The sequence below is a fragment of the Cystoisospora suis genome (assembly GCF_002600585.1).
Source record: "Cystoisospora suis strain Wien I chromosome Unknown contig_1083, whole genome shotgun sequence".
Lineage (NCBI taxonomy): Eukaryota > Apicomplexa > Conoidasida > Eucoccidiorida > Sarcocystidae > Cystoisospora > Cystoisospora suis.
In genome coordinates this window covers 19,487-39,335 of record NW_027153884.1, presented here as the reverse complement: position 1 = coordinate 39,335, position 19,849 = coordinate 19,487, and the positions used below count along the sequence as shown (strand labels likewise).

Here is a 19,849-nt window from a genome sequence, read left to right as displayed (position 1 = left end):
ACGAAGAGACGACGATGAGCGTTCTTCTCTTGTCCTCAGAATCGATTCTCGAGAGCGTCCCTTCTACAGAGAGGCCTTAATATATAAAAGCCATCTATCATGCTCTGTGCTACAGCGAGAAGATACACCAGCGCGCAAGTATTTCACATACATACGAAGAACCCAATGGGAGAGGCATGCGCATGCAGTGAGTCAGTCCATCATACTCCTTATGGCTTAGCGTTCTCCTTTTCTTCTCTTCCTTCTTCTCTTCCACAAGGGGCTTTCTCGAAAACAAGAGTTCATTAGGAGACATCAAAAGAACATAGGAGACAGAGAATGGACGAAGAATAAGCTTACATCGCCACTGGTGGAGTTGCTGTACATAAGACGAGCCCACGTGAGCCTTGATTTCCTCGACTGTCATCTCAGGTCGAAAGAGAGCGACAACGCGATATGGCCGAGTCTCTGCGAGCGCCCATTCCGCTAGTAATCCACCACACAGTGTACAGACACCTCGCTCGCGCGGAAAAAGATGCAAGTTTGTCACCCCATCTCTCATCGAGGAATTCAACGCTCCAGCAAGTGTGACAACGAAGGAATGATGGCGTAGATAGTGTCCGATGAATAGATCAAGTAACTAGACAGGGGGAGAGCTGAGCTTTCGTATGTGGATTCAGGAGAGAAACTGTCTCTTTAGAGAAAGTCTCTACCAACGTGTTGTCTCTGCCTGGTCGAAGTACACTGTATAGACTTGTCGCCTACCTCCTTCGCTCTGGTGACTCAATGAAACACCCTCCCTTCTTCTTCTTCTTCATGTACATAGATATATACAGATACATGTATCTATCTATCTATACAGTCGCATGCCAGGGTACTGCTCTCTAGAAGCTTCTATATCACCCTCTGGTGATTCGCCAATGCAGGGGTTTGCAACGAGGGGGCGGAAGCACTCTTTGAAAGGAAAGGAAAGAAAGAAAAACATGGAAAGAGAGACTGATACCAAGATGATGCAACACGTCATTTCTTCGGATGGAGGAGTAACTCGCTCGTGCTTCACATACACAGACAGGAGCATAAGAAGGGGCGGGGCGAGAGCTAGGGGAGTCACACGGGCAGCAGCCATGCCACACACAGTCCTTTATACAAGGCCTTTTCCAGAGAGAAGGAGAGGGGACCAACCTATGTATGTATTTAGGTCTATGAAGATAGAGTAGGCATTCTGTCATAGCAACGACGATGCTTCTCGGTGGGGGGAAGACGTGTGAAGAGGGAAATGAAGAAGAGGAGAAAGAATATGACGCAGTATGAGTAGGATACAGGCCTAACCAGAGGAGTGTCGAAAGATATTGTGGCCGAGTTAGAATACAAGAGTATCAGACATCCCTGGATATTTGAATAGAGATCTCAGCGATGTATTCTATCTGTTCCGTTCTCCCCTTCTACTTACAATTGATAAGTGAAGGTTTATACTGCCTCAAATGAGGATCTCCGTGAAGTTGTTCTACTGGAACTAAAAGCCGCCTAGGAAGAGGGGGAAAAGACGAGCTTCCCTTCTTCCCGCCGTTGGTCTTCTTATTCTTATTTCTTGCCTCTTCTTCACTCTTCTGATCTTCTTCTTTCTCATCGTTATTATCTTCAGTCATGGGCTGAGTTGAAGGAAGAAGAGAGGATCCATCACGGCTTCCGCTCGGACCGTGGGAAGCCCTCCAGAAAGGGATCGCTGCTGTACAGTGTAAGAGGCGACGCTTTGAAAGAAGCAAAGAAAAAGAAGAAGAAGAAGAGAGTATCGGGTCATGAGGTGTAGGGGGAGTCGATGAAGGAAAAGCCGGGAAGGAGGATCGAGAGAGAGAAGAAGGACTTATAGACGAAGACGATAAGGTAGGAGAAGAAGGGAAAGGAAGGACACCTTGTTGAAGAGGGAAACGCGTCGAAGCGAGAAAGGTCGCATCAGGAGAAGAAAGAGAAACAGGGGAAGGACGGAGAATGGTGTGAGAAGGGGGAGAAGAGGAAAAAAGAGAAGGAGAGAAGGCCTTGACCATAAGGGAAGAAGAGGAAAAAGAGGGTGAACAAGAAGATCGAGGATGGACAGGTACACAAGAAGATGACAACGAAGACAAGCAATGGATAGCCTTATGTGGAGAAGAAGACAAAGGCGAGAAGAAGAACAGAGTTGTCGACAAAGGAAAAGAAAGAAACGTCAAAGAAGGTTTGCAACTTCTCCTCCTCCTCCTTGTACCTGCCTGCATGTCTCTAGGAGTGCTCCGGAGATTCTCATGCGATGTCTCCGTCCTCCCCGCTGCGTTGAAGTCCGCAGCACTTTTCTGCGGGAGAAAGAAAGAAGGAAGGGAAGCCACATTCTGAAGAGGAGGCGAAGAAGAAGACGAAGGAGAAAACAAGAAAGTCGGAGGAAGGATGGAAAGAACGCTCACGGTAGTTAGAGGCAAAGATGAAGAAGAAGAGGAAAAAGGAGTACGAAGAGAGGAATCGACAATAGAGAAAGATTTCCTATTACAAGAGACAGATACCGATGAAGAGAAAGTTGAAGAAAAGCTGATCAAAAGAAAGAAAACGGCAGGTGTAGAAAAGCACCTGAAAAAGGATAAGAAAGAACAACTTCTCACTTGCCTACCCCCCCTCTTTCTCTCTCTTTCTCTCCGACAGAGACACAAGTTCTCTTCTCTTCTTTTTACGATCTTCTTCCTCTCTTCTTCTTCTTCCTTTTTTTCTTTCTCTGACCCGTCTTCTCTTTCTGCTTCTTTCCTTGTCTCTTTATCTTCTTCTCGCTTCTGCGAGTCCTTGCATAGATCGCCAGTAGGCGCCCGCTTGCTACCTAGGAGTCGAGAAAGGTGTCCTAAGAGAAGAGAAAGAAGAAGCAGGAGAAAAGAAGAAGATGAAAGAGAAGGAGAGAAGGAGGTAAAGAAGGCGAAATAGGAGGAGAAGAAGAATAAGAAGCAAACAAGAAGAAAGCAGAGTGAACTACGAGGTGAAGAAAGACCGTAGAAGAAGGAGATAGAAAGGAAAGAACAAAGCAAGAGAGGAGAGAAAGAAGAGGCCAGGAATTGGAGAACTGTCCCTTTTGAAAGCCATATTGGAAGAAGAGATTTTCTTTCTAGACTTGGAGGAGAATTAAGAGAGAAGGAGCAAGAAAAAGGTTTCCTTCTATGTACTCTCCATGACGCTTCAACTAGCTTCTTCGTTGCTCGAGGATGAAGAAAAGAGAATGAAGAAGAAGAAGAAAGAGCTAAAGGGGAAAAAGGAGAAGAAGACGACCTTGCTCCTCCTCCTCTTGGTACTGCTCTTGATGGAGATGCAGGATGACGTGTCATGAGAGAAAGAGACGTGTTCAGTAGATTCAGCGAAGAAGACAAAGCGATAGAACACTTCGCGCGTGTCTCGCATGACAGGGGACGTTCTGATTCGATAGACTGTACAGGTCGAGGAGGTCGCTGCTTCTCCAGTTCTTTGTTCTCCTCTTCACTCCCTCTCCGTATGGAGATCTGATCGTGAGAAGGAAGAGAAGAAGCAGAAGAAGAAGAGGGAAAGAGAAGGAAGACAAGAGCTTCTTTGAAAGAGAAAAATAGAAAGAGGAGAGAAGGAGAAGACAAGAAGAATACGAAGAGAAAGAGGAATGAAGGGCTTGAAGAAGAAAGGAAGAGAGAGCATCGGAGTGAGAAGAGAAAGGATGAAGAAGAAGATTCTTTATCATCGTTCTTTTCTCCTCTTTCTTTTGACAAAGTGAAGAGATTCTGTGGAAGGAGAGGAGACGATATGCACGAGAAAAATACTAAACCTGTTAAGGAAGAAAAAGAAGTGGAAAAAGAAGAGAAGAATGAGGTGTATGTTGACCCCCAATCGGGAGAAGACTTCTCCAAGACAAAGACATGAGTGATGAGAGGAGAAATAAGCAAAGATCGAACTCGGAACACAAAAGAAGAAGAAGAAAGATAGACATGAGAAGAAGAGAAATAAGAAAGAGAGAATGGCCTTTCCACCCATTCCTCTCGACTGTTTTCCTTCATTTCTTCTCGCAGTCCCATCGTTAGTACAACTCCAGAGCTCCCCTCCATCTGCCTCTTCTTCTCACAGGTGTGTAACCTTGGAATAGGACAGCTAGCCCAAGGCACGGAAAAATATCCAGCCTCCTTCTTCTTCTTCTGCTTCGTTTTTGCATTGTAGCGAAGAGAAAGAGAGAGAAGAAGACGAAGGAATCTCGAAGGAAATGTGAGCGGACCAAGTGTAGATCAACACTAGGGACAACAGGAGCAACGGGAGGCAAAGATTCTCGAGAGAATAAGGAGAGATAAAGATCGTAAGTCAGCTGGTCTCACTAATTACACAAGGCAAGATAGTCTGCTTTGATTGATGACTGAGAAAGAAACAACAAAAGAACGAGAGAAAGCTCTCCTTCTCTTCTTCCCTCTTTGGGGAAAAAAGAAGAAAAACCCGAGTGCCTTTCTTTATTCAAAGTCTTTCTCTTCTTATCTCCTTCTCCTTCTTTTTCCACCTTCTCTTGCCTTGCTCCTTCTCTGTCCTTCTTAAGAGGTTCTCCGATGTCTTCTCAGCGATCCCTTCTCCATGCCGATAAAGCGGAGGGACCACACACTCGGTGTTTCTGCCAGAAGAAGAGAATCGAGAAATCTTGAAGGGAGAAGAGAGCGATAGAAAGAAAGAACATACAGTCACCTTCTCCTCTTTCTGTTGCCATAGAGGTAGGATAGTGACCTGTCGCACTTCTGTCCACGGCTCTCTTTCTTCTTTTTCTTCTTCATCTCTTTCTCCTTGTCTCTTTCTCCTTCCTACAATGACCTTTCCTTTCTGGAATCTCAGTATACATCGTCTTTCTCTCTCCTTTCTTTCCTTCTGTCAATATCTCTGGTATCTTCTCTTCTCAGATCTTCCACACTCCACTTGTTTGAGACAGACATCAAGCCATCACAACTCTCTTCACGAACTAGCCGTACGCTAGCTTGGTGTCTAGACACCTCAAGAGCGAGCCAAGATTTCATCTATAGATCGGTGCCGCTATCCTCCAGATACCTGCGAGCAAAAAAATCGCGAAGAAGTAGGAAAGTAGAAAAGAAAGAAGAAGACGGAAAAGATATGCTCCTGGAAGTTGGAATTGACTGGTAAGAGAGAGATACCTCTCCTGGTAATGGCGACCGATTGAAGAGCAGAAATGCAAATCGGTCTTACTCAAGAGAAGGGGACCCGCCGTCTCTCCTTCTCAACAGCCTAGACTATAAAGGCGCCGCTTTCTTCTTCTGGCCTTTGCTTCTTTAGCAGACATCCCTAGTGACGCAGAGATGTGTGAAAAATGCTAGAAAGAAAGAGAAGAAGAAAGAAGAGAGGAGAACTCTTTATCTTCGCCAGCTGCCCTGTCTCGGCAGCGTCCTCTATACTTGAGTTGCGCTTGGTCTCTGGCGATTTATACGTAGGTGTAGCAGATGTATGAGAGAGTGTTGAGATATATTATCAACGTGCAAAAGGAGAGACGAAGAAGAATGTGGAGATGTACACAGCAGTCTATATGAATAGGTATGCTTTTCTTTTGTATGTAGACTTGGCTTGACTTGCTGCCCTAAAGATTGAGCGATGTGAAGAAGAATGGAGGTCTCTTCTGCTTCTTTGATTTAGATATAGGCACAAAGTCGTCTTTCTTTGTACTTTGTTTGTTCTTTATAAAGACCTCCGCTTCATTGTCTGGAGTCGCGAGGCGGCAAGCTTTCTCCTAGGAGGATGTCTAAAGACAGGAAGCACATTCACTGGGATGATCTTCGAGCTATCATCGCAAGTTTCTGAGCTCTTCAAGGAGACGACAAAGAAGAAGAAGAAGAAAAAGAGCGTCAGAAAGCACACGAGCAAAGAAAGAACCTCACGCCAAGATTCCCGGAGAGGAAAGCCGACGCAGAAAGAGAAGCACATCCGACACCGCGCTGGTAAAGATAGAGGCGATTCAGCTACCCGCGCCGATAAAAATGATGAGAATCTGCTTGTTGAGCTGTGTGTGTGATGGATGACTGTCGTCCCGTGAAGAAGGCGAAGAGACGCATTGAAGAGAAGACGAAGGAAAGATGAGACACGAAGAGAAACTTGGGGAGTAAAGTTGACAAACAGTTAGGCCAGAGAGATTCTCGTAGAATGGTCACCTTGAGGGAAATCAGGAAGAAAAGAGCAGACAAAGAAAGGAAAAGAAACACGTTTCTGCATGCACATATCGATGCATGCATGCAGCCGGCACACACAGATTCTCATTTTCGTTCGGGACTTCCTTGGAGTCCTTTCTCTTTCTCTCTTCTCCTGTATCTTATAATCACACGATATAGTATTTGACCCTTCTTGCCTACATACAAAAGATCTCCAATTCACCCTATCTTTTCTCCATCGTCTGGTTGGGATGGACCGCTGCAAGCCGGCCATCACACCTGTCAAGGGAATGAATGACTCGCGATTTGCATGCGTTCGCTTAGTTCTCTCGATACTTCTACTCTCTCTTATTGATGTTCTTCTCAGATCTCTTTCTCCTCAGAGTCCTTCTTTCGTCTCATTCTTCTCTTCTCTTTCTCTTCCCGTCTACACATCCTCTCGATGATTCGAGCCCGGCTAGCGGATCTTGTTTGTTTTCTGTTCGCTTCTGTTCCTTACTATTGCTCAGCTCATTACTGATTCATTTCCTCCCTTTCTTTCGCTATTGAAAGCTTTAGTTAGTTGTTTTTGCAGCTCCAAAATATCTTCTGTTTAGTTGTCCTTCGCCAACTCCTTTCTTCGTCAGTAAGAAGTGCAACTCCTTCCTCTGTCACGCACTGTCACGACAGTCTCCTTTCGTCAATCTTTTTGTGAATGAAAAGCTTCTTCTTCTTGTCTGTCACTCTCGTTACGTATCCTTCTGTTTATCTATCTTCTTTGTCTACCTTTTTTTCTCTGTTCTCTGCATGGTCGATGCATCTTTCTCAAAGAGGGAAGAGACTAAAGGTGTACGGCGGTGCTCCTCTCTCAAAGCCCAGTTCTCGTTTTCCTTTCTTCACTATAATCTATCTTGTTTTTACCCCTTCTTTTTTCTTGTCCCTATTCTTTTCTCTTTTTTTCCTGGCTCTCTTCTGGACTAAAGTCTCTTCAATGTTGTAGATGGATAGAAAGAAAAAGAGCATCAAGAATGGAGATGGTCGCAGAACAGGAAGTTCATGAAGCGGCAAAGAGAAGACAGTCGGAAGGACCAGGGCAAGAAGAAGAAGGAGAAATGGTCGGGGAGGTCTCAGGAGATTCCCGCCTTGTCCTAAAGATTAAGGGTGGCCATCGCATGCATACTGTCATTGAGAAAGTCTTAGAGGCTTTAGAGAAGGTAAAGAACAGAAAGGGAGGATGACCGGGCGGGGCGCCTGGAGTTAGGTCAATACCTAGATACTCTCTGTTACTTGTCCTTCGGAACCATATCTCCATGGGTCCAGGTGTCTAGATTGAAACACGTCCAGGTGCTTGTCTTTCTCTACGAGACTTCCACATGTAGATATACACATATACATACATCCATGCGTCTATATATATACTGCGTAGATTAATGAGAGGGTGTATCATCATGAAGGAATGAGAGACAATACGGTAAGCAGGTAAGTCGAGGAGAGTCTCTGTGAGTTTGTATCTATCTGTCTCTAATCTATCTATCTACCTATCTATTTTAATCTATCTATCTATCGTTGATCTATCTATCTGTCTATCTTCTCGATGTTGGCAAGAATGTGTGGAGGAACGAGTAGACTGTCTTATCTTCTTATCAATACGCACCACGCCCACATAGATATAGACATGCGTACTACGTCGGTCCATTCCCCCATACAAACTCCTACATCGTATACATACATATACATGCAAACCCATACACATACAAATATGCACATATGCTTCCCTATCGAGGTGACGACTCTGTCGGTGTCTGAAGATGCAAGTGCGACAATCTCTGGCTTAGACAGACCGGCCCCTCATGGTCCCCCCATACCTATGTAAGCTTTCTCCGCCTTTCTCGGTCTGTCTTTCTCCCCTTTTCACCAAAATTGTCTTCCTTGTAGCCTTTCTATGTGACAAACTAGATGATCTCTAAAGCCGTTTCAGATCTCTTGTTTTCTTTGCTGATCGCTACCTTCTCCATCGCCAGAGAGGCGAAGTCGAGCTGGCAGGGCAGGTGGGAGGGGGAGGACTGGATAAGGTGGTTTCCATAGCTGAGATCGTCAAGAGGAAATCTCCGTCTATTCAACAGAAGACTTTCTTTTCTGATTTTGATGTAAGTCAAGAAGACACGAACTATTTCACGATAGAAATAAGGACAGAAAGAGCTTTGTACAGTCTGTGGTCTTCTCTCTTCTGGTGTCTCTTGTCAAGGAATCTGAGTATAGTGTCTACGTACCTCTGGGAAGAGTATATTTACGAAAGAACAAACGGCTAGATCTTTCCTTTTGCTGGGAGGGGAGAGACTGAGCTCTTCTATCATTCTTTACTATACAAGCCATGTATGTAGGTCCCTAAAAGTAGAGTTGCTGATGGAGAGCTAGTCAAGACATAGGTATACATGCAAGGGAAAAAAGGATGGAGGTGTCGAGGTGTATGTATTTGCAGACCGGTTTTGAGTTGTGAATGATACGTGCGGTGAATGGAATGCACTTGAAATTCTGTTGGCTTCCAATGATGACGGTCAACCTAGTCCTTTGGCTTCATCAACCAGTTGAAATAAAGGGACCTTCTCTTGTATATATCTCTATCTATATATCTTTAACCTATCTGTCTATCTTCATCTATTTATCTATCTATCTATCTCTCAGTCTCCTATTTGCCAGTGTGACTGGGTTTCTTTTCTGCTGCTGGAGGGCAGTGAACTGCTCCGAGGTACTTTCTAAGATTAGCTAGCCAGGGAAAGTCACGTAGGTGTAGAGCTCCTGAGATCTGACGGCTGGCTTCCCTAAGCAAAGCTCTTTTTTCCTTTGGGTCGTGTGTCGGTTGGCTGGTGAGTACAGACGAGAGGAGACACTCGACGCAAGGATGTATGCTTACATGTCATTCTTTCCACATCTGAGAGAAAGATAGAGGACGCGAGTATGCCGAGGTCAGAGAGAGCTCGTTGAAACTTCTGGAGCAAACATATTCACTTAGATCGAAATCCGCGCGTTCTCCTCTTTCCCCCCTCAAAGAGACGGTGACTGACAATACACGCTCCGAAAGAAGGTAGCAGTGAGAAGATTTCGACTTGGAGCTGAACAGGCCGAGTAAACGGCCGTTCCTTCTCCTCTGCCTTTTGCTCATTGAGACAGCAAGCGAGAACTGCAAAGCAATGGCTTGTGATAGAGCGTGACAGCTTTTCCCGAGGAGGTACCACCACTCCATGCCGAGTAGAGTGTAAACACTCGAGACGCTGCAGGTAGACGGAGTGCTATGATACGATGAAGAAAACACCACGGACTTTCTCAGTAGTCTCCTAATGCGGAAGAAGTACATAAGGAAGAACCATCACTTCAAGCTCAGGTTTCGAACCAGGCCCTGGCGGATGCACACAAGAGAAGTGAGGCGACAGGTACAAAAGCCTTCTTGTCACTATGGCCAGGCTAAACATACCACTCCAGAAAGAACTGGTCGACTGTAGTCCTGCACTTTTGTACTAGTGGGCTTATGCTATCTGTACGGGTCCTATTTCCAGAGGCCGTGCTGCTTCTGTTGCTAGGTCGGTGGTAGAATGTCCTTTGCGCCCCGAAAGTACTAACATTTTGTCACTGCAGCGAGGCCAGCAACTCCAAAGACGAAGTGGCACAGAGCATGCCCGCCACGTCAAGAGAGGGAAGGGTAAGCGCCACGGGGTAAACAAGAGAGGCTCCACATCAAGGTTTGTCGGAGTATTACGAGTGAAGAATATTGCTGGCTCAGGACGAAATCAAGGATAATGAGGTTGTGGCGGCTTGGCGTAGGTGGTCGCACTTTTCTACTTGGCCTTCGGCGAACGATCAGACTACTTCCGTTTTGTAGATTAAGGTAGAACTGTAACCAAAGCCTCCTGTCACATCTGTTCGGGGCAGCGCACCCGAGTTTGTAAAAAGAGACCGGTGATCCGGAGGACTGAGGGGCTTCTCTGCGGGTGGGAGGGTGACAGTGTTGTTCCTTACTGCAAGGCGCACGAGGCCCTTGAAGAGGAGAGCGGCGCCTTGAGACCGACGGCACTCACGAGAAGGTGTTGCCGACGCCCTGAAAACGCGGGCCCTGTGACTTCAGTTGCGTACATCGGAGTTTTTTCGCCAGGGAACAGCACCGACAGTCGAGTGAGAAAGCCGTGAACACAGCTGTGGGAGTGACACAATCCAAGGAGCCTTTGGCGTCAACCAGGGGGACGGACAACACGTAGAAGTTCCTCGAGAATTCCAAGACAAACTAAAAGACACCGGGCTGGCAGTGATCGGGTGCGGCTCCCCGTAGTGCACACCTTTTAGTGAGCCTCGAGGATAGCCGAACCCGCGGTAGAATGACATGCGGCGGTTCGCCGCTGCTCACTCGTGGCTGTTGTTGACGGTTTCTTCGCGACCAAGGCAGCCTACAGAAGGTGCGGAGTTTCCAGACATCGCTTACCACAACTCCGAAGCGAAGTGACAAGCATTCGTAGAATTCAGTGGCACCTTCGCTCTCTGCATAAGAATGAGATGTGAAGTGCTAAGTATAAACCCGCCTTCAGCGTCTAGAGGCTCGTGCCGTATACGATCACGCAAGCTTGAACGCCTCCTTTCTTCTCCTGGTTCTGTAGCCGCTCTCGTGGCCAGAGGCAGACAAGCATACCTGCGCGAGAAAAGACAACCCGGACCGGTTTCCTGTTTGGCTCGGTGTTCGTCCGTGCGTGACTAACAAGCCCTGTTTAAGTGCTGGGTGCGTTGCCCCCATACGCACCGTGGTGGAGTAGTACTACAAGATTACAGGAAATTGCACTTTGTCATCTTGTGTGCATGCCCTTATGCTTATGGGGGGACTCTTTCGGTGGAGAATGTGAGAGGCAGTTGCGCGCGTCCGCCCACCATTGTCGCATGCTGTCGTCGCTTCCGAAACCAAGCAGCTGTTTGGGTAGTAAGAATCTTCTTTCCCAGTGACGTACCGTCTTCACTGTGCTCCCAGAAACACGAGGACGCCGCGTGGAGACCTGCGCCTGTCCGCTGGAGGATTGCCGTTTGGACTGCTCACAGCAGATAGCGGGCAAATGTGAACTTCAGCGTTCCCAAGGCCCGAAACCAAAAGATGCAGCTAGAGAACTTCTGGATTGCCTCTGGCGACAGGGAAGGTGCACGCAGATCCGCTTTAGTGGGACTTTTCCACAGAGGACTCGTTGGCGTCCCTGGAGCACGGTATGGGGAGATCACTAACTGTGTCAGACATTCCAGCCGCACAGGACCTTCAATTGCCCAAAGTGCCTACACGTGTGGTAATTGTGCGAAACACTTACCAATGTACTTGAAGGGCTTTTTGAGCTCGATCAATCTTCTGGAGCACTCTTCGCAGATATTGTTCACCCACTGTGAGACGAGGCCTTCGTCGTACACAGCTTCTTGGAGCTGGTCTGAAGAGTACATGGGAAGTCACCGGGAGGGCCTGTTTCGACCTTCACGGTGTCAGCTTCGACACTCAAGCTGAACACAGCCCCCCGTGGGGCGCTGTGCAATAATATATTTCCTGAGGTTCCCGTAGAAACTATGACACTCTATCCTCAAGACACGGGTCTGGGTCTGTGCCACACAAAGCCGGTCTAGCAGGGAGATGTTGCTGCAAGGTTCGCTGCGTGCCACGAACTCACAGAGGTAGGACGAGCCACCCGCCTTTGAAGTTGCCAGCACGGAGAGTACCAAAACAAGTGAACTACTTTGTGACCAATCTCCTATCCTTTGTCTGCAGGTGCAGCTGACACGCTGGAGGGACGTTTGCCAGGACTTCGGATCTAAACGATTTCCCTTTCCCAGGCGCTCTGAGAAGCTGCACCATATCCCACTCCTTTGCTGTTGGTACCCACTCGAGACGCCGAGGCCAGGGCGTCACTGGTATGTGCTGCGCCCGAGACTGGTGCTTGAAAGCCTTCTGTGTTTGACACGCTCCTAACCTAGTCGCTCTTGTTCGACAGTTTGTACCAGACGACCTCGTCGACTACCCTAGACAGCTGAAAATTTTGTGTGAAAAGATCCGAGGAACGAGGCAGTGTTATCTAGCCCCCAGAGCCCTGTTACCCCCTCTCGGTTCTGAGTGGTCCTCGGGCCGGCCTGTGAACCATTCGGCGGCTGCCAGAGAGGGTGCAGATCCCGGGTGGCGCACCTTCAATAACTTCGAGAACAATTCTCTCGACCTCCTCCGCCGACCAACTGATCTGCGACAAAGGAATGATCAGAAAACGATTTGCAACTGGAAAGCCAGCTCAGCTGTCTTCCCTGATGAAGTGCAACAAAGCTGCTTCTGTCGCAGAAACGTCGCGGAACGTGGGCATCTGCTTGACGGCGTCTACCCGGAAAGGACAAAGTCCACACCCCTGCGAAAGCACTGAGTGGCTTGCGTGGCCAGACACGTGGGCTTCGTAGGCCGACTGAACCCCAGGACAGAGACACTAGGTGACACACCCGCTTGAGATTTTGTCCCGCAAACGACTTCGGGACGGCAGCCTAAATGACCGTTTTGTCGTCAGGTTTCCCCCAGAGCGCAGCACAGAAAACACGCAGTGTGCAACGAGAACGCGCGTTGCGCTGCGCCTGTCAGGGGACCCACAATAGTCTGACACCGGAGCAATCCCGCAATAGGAATGAGTGTCACCTGGCGGCCTCTTCGGTGTAACGGACTCGCAACAGGAGCACGCTGGCTCGATTCGTGACGCTATATGCTCCTTTATATCAGGGAGACAGATCGACGTGCACTTTCGACGGCGTTTTGGTAATGGATCAGCGGCACCGCGCAGAACGCAATTCCCCGGGGGGCCACGGCGCCGCGCCACGAACGTAGGCGACGTAGTTCTGAGACAACTAAACAGGGTGTGAACGCTTTCATCAAACGTGCGGACAAACCCAGCAAGGACTTTCACGACTGGAATCATCTGCTGACCTTTTTTGACTTGGCCTCTGCCACGTCCATGGTGATACGCCAGCCAGTACAGTACGGATGTAGTGGCCTTGGCTGGGCCTGTTCCTGGTTTTCTCGCGGGCCAAGCCAGCTATGTTGACAGCCGCAGCCGCGGCTTGAATGGTAGGTACGACGCCGGTTGCTCGCGGTGTTTTCGGGGGGAGGTATGTTAGGATATTTTCTCCCGTAGAATGCCGAAGGGAGGAAACAGAGCAGTGTAGGTCCTTGTCTCGTAGAGTAGCGGAGGCAGTAGGAGGCTCGTTCCACCAGCTCCACACGGTTATTTAAACAAAATGGAAAGCCCGTCCTCTGGAGTAAAAAAAGAGAAGGGAGCAGGACGAATCTGCGATGACTTTCTAAGCAAAGCAGAGCCGACCTGTCGCAATTCCGAAGCGGAGAATTCTCAAGTGGAACTAAACAATACACAACTCCGGGAGCGCCCGTTACTGCCCACAGTCTGCAGGCTCAGTCAGCCTTAAAGTTCCTCCGATTTCTCCTCCCTCACCGTCCTCATCCCCTTTGTCCAGCTTCACGCGATACTGCGTGTCTGAGAATTTAGATTTCTGCATAAACAGACCGAGCCGCCGCTGTAAAGACAGCTCCACTAAATCTCGGCGGTGCGTCCGGAGATTCGGCTGTAGAGCACACGCGACAGCACCCTTCTGGTCAAAAGAAGAGGTCGCGGTTACAGAGCGCACACCGGGAAGGGATACGTCTCGAGAATTAGCGCTGGGACAAGGCGATCGTAGGTGGGGGAGTTAGGCGTAACGTATACTCCGTAGCCAGCGCCATATTGTACCGAGTCTCCAGGAGACTGCACAGACTGCGGAGTAAGGTTTGCTGCTCCTGAATCGCAAGGTGCATTCGAGACACAGCACAGTTCAGGAGGCACACTGGTGCCCGGGTTTTGTTACAGATCCGCTGAGCAATTGCGTTCACTCGCGGCTGATCAGGTGAGGGGCATGCGGTCTCGGAAAGAGACGGCGCATGCCCGAGTCCAGTCTTGTTTCAGAGGCTGCTTGATAGCCAAATCAACGGGAGCCACCGTTACACCTCTACACGGTGCCGCGTCATTTGGTAATTCAGAAACGCCCTCAGGTGTGGCGGGCGGCTGGACCTTGTTAGTGTATGAGCTGGACTCTCTGCGTAGCCTCGGCCCCGCTTCTTTGCTCCTTTCGTGCAGGTGACACAGGAGGTTACAACGGGGACGAAAGCGACCACCTTCGGCCTGGTACATTTTTCTTCTATAAGCGCAAGACGTTCTTTCTTTCCCCGTGCCAAACATGGGTTGAGCTGTTACCTCAAGACTGGCGCCGGCTGGGGTCACCTCTATTCCTTCGATAGCGAAACAAGGTCACTCATACGAAGGATCGGGCTTTGTGAGCCTCCCGACCCGGGCTTGGGCTTCTGGAGAGGCGGCTCTCCGCTCTTCATAAACGCGCGAGGCTATTAATAACCCAGTAGGTCAGGCAGGGGTCTCGGCTGTGACGCTTCGCTGCAGAAGATCGGACTGGGAGCCAGCCAAGGAACGCTTCCCGACCCTGCCTTTTCAGCCGCTGTCTGCTCCGGCTCGAAGCCCTTCTTCATTGTGGGCAATCGGCGTCACATGGCAGCCGGAAACATCGTTCTCCAACTGACAGAGCTACTGCTCGTGACGACTCCTGGGCAACACCTGGGCCCCATCGACAAGCTTGAAAGCACTGTGGGCCGTCTCACCTCAGCTTCGGACACTTTCGCAGTCCACACGTCCTCACGAAACATAAAGCTTGAGTAAACCTTTCCCTGTGGCAGAATGCTTAACACATGTGCCAGTTCGGGCAGATCGGAAGACGAAAAAGCTGGCACCCGTAGTGAGGCCTATCCGTAGTTACGTCTCTGCTTCCTCAGAGATTGAAATCTGGCCGGCTACCCGGTCCCTCGATTCGGCGGCTAACAAGTCCCTACAAAACGGTCTTTCTTAAGTGTTGGGAACAGTCTGAGAGAGACTGGAGTTTTGTCCGAATGCATTCAACCCCGCCGCTGCCTCAGCTCTGCAGGGTGTCTTGCGCCCTAGCCTTCGAATGCGCTATGCCCTGTTTGTGCGGCTCAGCTCTTACGCGGCCCAGAAAACCGCTGCGCCCGTAGGAAGGGGAAAGCAGTCAAACGAGAATGTCGGCAAAAAAAAAACCTCCTGGAAAGGGGAAGGTGGCCCCGGGAACGCAGGCATCAGGTACGGACCGTATTGCGTGCGTGCTCTGCATGTGCCTCGCGGGGTCAACGGAACAGCTAGAAGGATCGCTCGGCGCTGTGTCATCGGACTCCACAGCTTCCCCCGCCCAGCACAAGTGTCTGTAACGGTCAACCACGTTCCCTCATCCAGGCCCGCTGTGACCTCGGCATTCTTTTCTTTCGCCGTCGTGCGGTCGTCGCGCCGCCACCGCTCCCCGTGACCGGTTTTGTTTCGCCAGCAGGCGCGCAAGCATTGGCATCGTTGGTATCCTGAGGCACCACCAAGTCTGAGAGCCGCTGTGGGACAGGGTGACCCTTCTTCGCTGGCGGGTGTAGGCGGCTTCTGATACCCCAGCTGTAGGAGAGAAGCGCTAGACTTGAGGCCACATACCCTTAGAAAAAGGGTTGTAAGACGGTGCGGACGGCGTGGCCAGTAGCTGAGATTTGCCACGACTTCGACCACGGCCTGTCCAGTTTGTCCTCCGGATTCCAGCCATACAATCTGATGCCAGCGCGCCGCCTGCGCCTGATGGCCGGGGAACCGAAACTATCCTTTATTTGCACTACGGCTCGCAGCTCCCGAAGTTGATCTTTCCGGCGTATCGAAAGAAAGCCTTCAGAAACAGGTTGATGAGGCACGAGCACGTCTTGCGAAATGGAAAGCTGACCGCCTATACGTCCAGCTCGAGAAAGTGAGCATGGGCTGGATGCGTTCAGGGCCTCCCATGGTCATACACCTCGTTGTTGGTCTCAGTGACTCGGCCAGAGTTCATGTGCCTCAACTGCGTGGGCCGGCTAAGCAGGGAAGGGACACTGTCCCGTCTTGCAGGAAACTCGCGGCAGCTCACACTTCCTCATTTTCACTAAACTGCAGTGTAAGAGGGAGTAAGGAATGTGTACGGCTCTCGTTCAGTCCCTAATGCCTTTTTGTAGCTGGATACCCGGTCACCAAACCGGGGTGGGGCGTAACTTGAAGCCGCGCTCAATTCTAAAAGCGCTCGCTCTCCAAAAAGCGCCATAAGACCTTTGTTCTGTTTCTTTCTCCCAGGACATTATATCGCGTTTCCGAGAGGCATGCAGGGACAATGGCGAACGGTTACAAAGAAAGCTGCTTCTTCAGGATGCGCGCATAGAGCAGTTGCACCGGCGGCACAGAGCAGAAATCCAAGCGTACGAGCAGAAGATTGAGACACTGGAGTATGTGCACAAAAATCTGAAGAAGCAGATCCAGACCAAAGGAGAAGAAGAAATCTTGAAGGAAGACTTGGCTGCCGAAGCCGTCCTCGCAGAGCAGTATCGAAGTCAGGTTAATTTGGAGGCTGCAACAGCGAAGCAGCAAAAAGCGAACGAACAGGAGGTCGTTGCCCTTGAGAACGCATTTGACCAGGTACGAGGTAAGTCGAGACTCGTCATGAACAGCAGGGGCCATCGGCTCCGTTCCTAAACGTTCAATGGCAACCAACGCCAGTGACCGGCACATCCACTCGTCAAGCCATGCCGAAGAGTCAGGGAAGTTGTGCAACTGTCCGTTCGAGCTTGTTCACTGCGCCGTGGGTCATGTAAGTTGCCCTGCAGTTTCGCAAGCTTTTGCAGGGCTGTGCCGGAGTGACGGAGCCCACCTGACGTTGCACGGGGAAGGGCTTCAGCAGCGATATTGACGTTCACGTGCACATGCGTAAACTCACGCGACTGTTGCACGTGGCTCTTTAACCTGTCGAAGCCAAGCGACAGGGTATCATCGGTTGCCCAGGTCGTCAGTCCGACACCCAGCCGTCCGAGAGTCGAGGGACAGGGGGCAGCATGGGGCAGAAAGGCCGCGCAGGGAGCCTGGGGTTTTTGTCCGTCCTTCCGCCGCTAGTCGTTTACGGGCTTAGGTGGGGAAAGAATCTTGACGCATTTCTTTCGTTCAGTCTACACGGAGCGGCTTCACGTTCTCAGTCGGCCGCGTGAAGTGTCTGAGGGAATGCGGTCGACAAGGGCACCTTCCGACAAATTTCCCCGGCGCCTCTGATGCCTAACCTGGACTCTTTGTCTGCTCTCAGTATTGCGATCATGTCTTGGCACAAGGCCTGGTTTGGCCGCAGAAGTTGCGAAGACCCTCCTAGCCGAAGCCTGACCGCATTTTTCCCCACGCTTGTGATTCTTTTTTGTAGCACCTTGATAAGCTTCGCGAGCAGTTTGTGAAGTCCTTCGAGGAGCTCAAGACTAAATACGAGCAGCAGTATGAGGTGAGGTGGTGAATGGCGCCGTCCCGAGCAGCTGTAGAATTGCTGCATGAATGTGTTTAGGGAGAGAAACTGTCCTGCTGTTTGGCGAGACTTGATACGGTGCGCGAGCGGAACGTGGCTAATGCGGAGGAAGGAACCAGCTCACCCCGAGGAAGAAGTCGATCCTTAAGTGTGCTGCAGCTGAGTCGCTCACAAAGGTAGTTTTCACGAGCAGAACGGGTGCAGCACTTGGACGTGAGTGTGTGCTAAGCTTCAGTTGCAGCTACCGCAGGTGCCTCACATCAGGACTACTCACAAAATAGCCGACCAGCGCTTTCTGGCGTGTGCCGGAGGGCCTCGCAAGCTAGCCACGCTTCAGTCGGAAGGAAGGTTGGTATGTGCGGCATGCGTGGTCGCAGCAAGCACGACAGACTCTCGAGCTTCGCGAAAAGGTGGAGGTACACGAAGTGGAGGAGCGGAAGAACCTGCATATCAACGAGTTGATGGCTAGCCACCGGAGTGCCTTCGAGCAAATTAAAGGTAAAAAGTCCTACGACTGGAGACACCGCGAAGTGGTCTTTCTCAAGTTCTTGGACGCCTCCTTGGCCCAAACGTGCGGCAGCAATAGCCGGTCGCGTGAGTGCCCGGCCTTCGTAACCGGTACCGCGTGCCGCAGGTACACCTGTCGTCGATAACCGTTCGTCGAGCTTCGCTGGATTCGAAGACTGACCTTGGGAAGTCACCGTAGAGTAAATCACGGGATCGTTGAGGTAGCCCTGTGGTGCAAAAGGCTAAGAGGAAGGCAGTTTATCCGCGCAAACCAGGCAAGCAAATTACTGAGATTTGCGCCATGTCATACACGTGCACATGTATCAGAGACTCCGAGCGCTTCTGCATCTGATTCTGGCCACAGCCTACTACAATGACATCACCCATGATAATCTTCAGCTTATCAAGGAACTTCGGAAGGAGATCGCCGAAATGCGGGCCCGAGCGAAAATCGCCCACAAGCAAATGCAGGAGACGCAGTTGGAGAATCAGCAACTGACAGAGCCTCTCCGACAGCAGCGTCAGCTCAAGTAATCACAGCTAACGGAGCGGCCGCGTTGTGAATCCGGCTCTTAGGAAGCGTTTGATAGTGGGACTCCCTGTCTTGCCTCCCCTAAAAGCAACCCGAGTCGGGCTCTAAAACCACTAAGAAGCGTCCCTATTGGAAATGCCAGTCTCTGTCTTTTGGTCTGCCAAGCGAAGGAAGGAACTGGGGTGTCTCGTTGAAGCGTCCGGGGACTGCCTGAGCGCGCCCTACACGAAATGGGCTAGTTAGCACGAAGCGGCATTGCCACGCCTCGCCACGATAGAATACCGGTGTCGCAGTTTGCTTCACGTTACGATTCAGCTCCCGTGTCCGGAGCGCCCCAAATTCTTGCTGGTCCACGTGGTCGGTAGCGAATGGAAACCACGTTCAGAGGAGGTCCGACACAAGTGATATCGCAAGTTCACAACGCTCATATCACGCTGAATCCTACAGGGTCAAGCTCGAGCAGCAGCTGAGATTCTACATGAAAGACAAGCTCGCCCTGCAGAACATACGGGCTCGAGATGCGCAGGTATGACCAAGTCTAACACGGGCCAGTCGGTTTGTAGGACCGCGTTGTCGGCACACTCAACGTGAGTGGCAGCTGCTCCGCCTCCAGTGAGCCTGTACGGAGACACGCTTCTATTGAGCAAACCGACGACGGTGAATCTTGCCGAAGCTTCCTTGGGACGGCGCCGGTGGCATGAGTTGTCGTGTGTGCTTCCCCGAGCGTCTGTGCAGCTGGAAGAGAAAGTAAAGGCAGCAAAGCAGTCCAATCACCAGATGGAGCAACAGAAACACAAGCTGGAACGTGACATCGGGGAGTACACTCGACGGCTCCGAAATCTTCAGAACGATGCCCATATGCGCACGCAAGCGAAGATCATGCTTTACGAGCAGAAAGTGAGCCAGATGCTGAAATCCTTGGAGCAGAAGTTCCGACAACGTGAAGAGCTGATCACCTCGCTCGGACTTCGTCCAGAGGTTGCGATACATCTCGAAGAGATTCTTCGCCAGAGCTTCTGCGAGAAAAACGACGAAATCGACCACCTACGCGCCGAGCTCCAGAAGATGGCGAAGAGCTACAATGACACGGTTCTGACGATGAAAGCTCGACTAAAGCAGCTGGGAGTTAACAGCGACTGCTTCGACTTCGAACTAATCCAGGACACCGAGTACATCTCGAAAGCGCCCGCGCCTTGTATAACTACAACAGTACCTGTGGCAAGAGGAAACTGTGTGCTGTCTATCTAGTGAACAGGGCCCACGCGCTTCCGTG

The 19,849-nt window shown here is 50.3% G+C and overlaps 1 protein-coding gene across 1 annotated transcript; it reads left to right on the top strand.

The window, feature by feature from the left end:
* Positions 1-1,244: 1,244 nt before the first annotated feature.
* CSUI_002604 (growth arrest-specific protein 8) lies at positions 1,245-19,824 on the top strand (the record flags this gene model as incomplete). Its single annotated transcript, XM_068062804.1, has 11 exons — positions 1,245-4,291; positions 4,523-5,108; positions 5,667-7,318; positions 8,126-8,251; positions 11,878-12,020; positions 15,170-15,289; positions 16,369-16,675; positions 17,442-17,516; positions 17,915-18,035; positions 18,444-18,574; positions 19,312-19,824. Exons 3-11 carry the CDS (start codon positions 7,133-7,135, stop codon positions 19,822-19,824), a joined length of 1,722 nt encoding a protein of 573 aa, XP_067925215.1. The 5' UTR covers positions 1,245-4,291; positions 4,523-5,108; positions 5,667-7,132.
* Between the last annotated feature and the right edge of the window lie 25 nt (positions 19,825-19,849).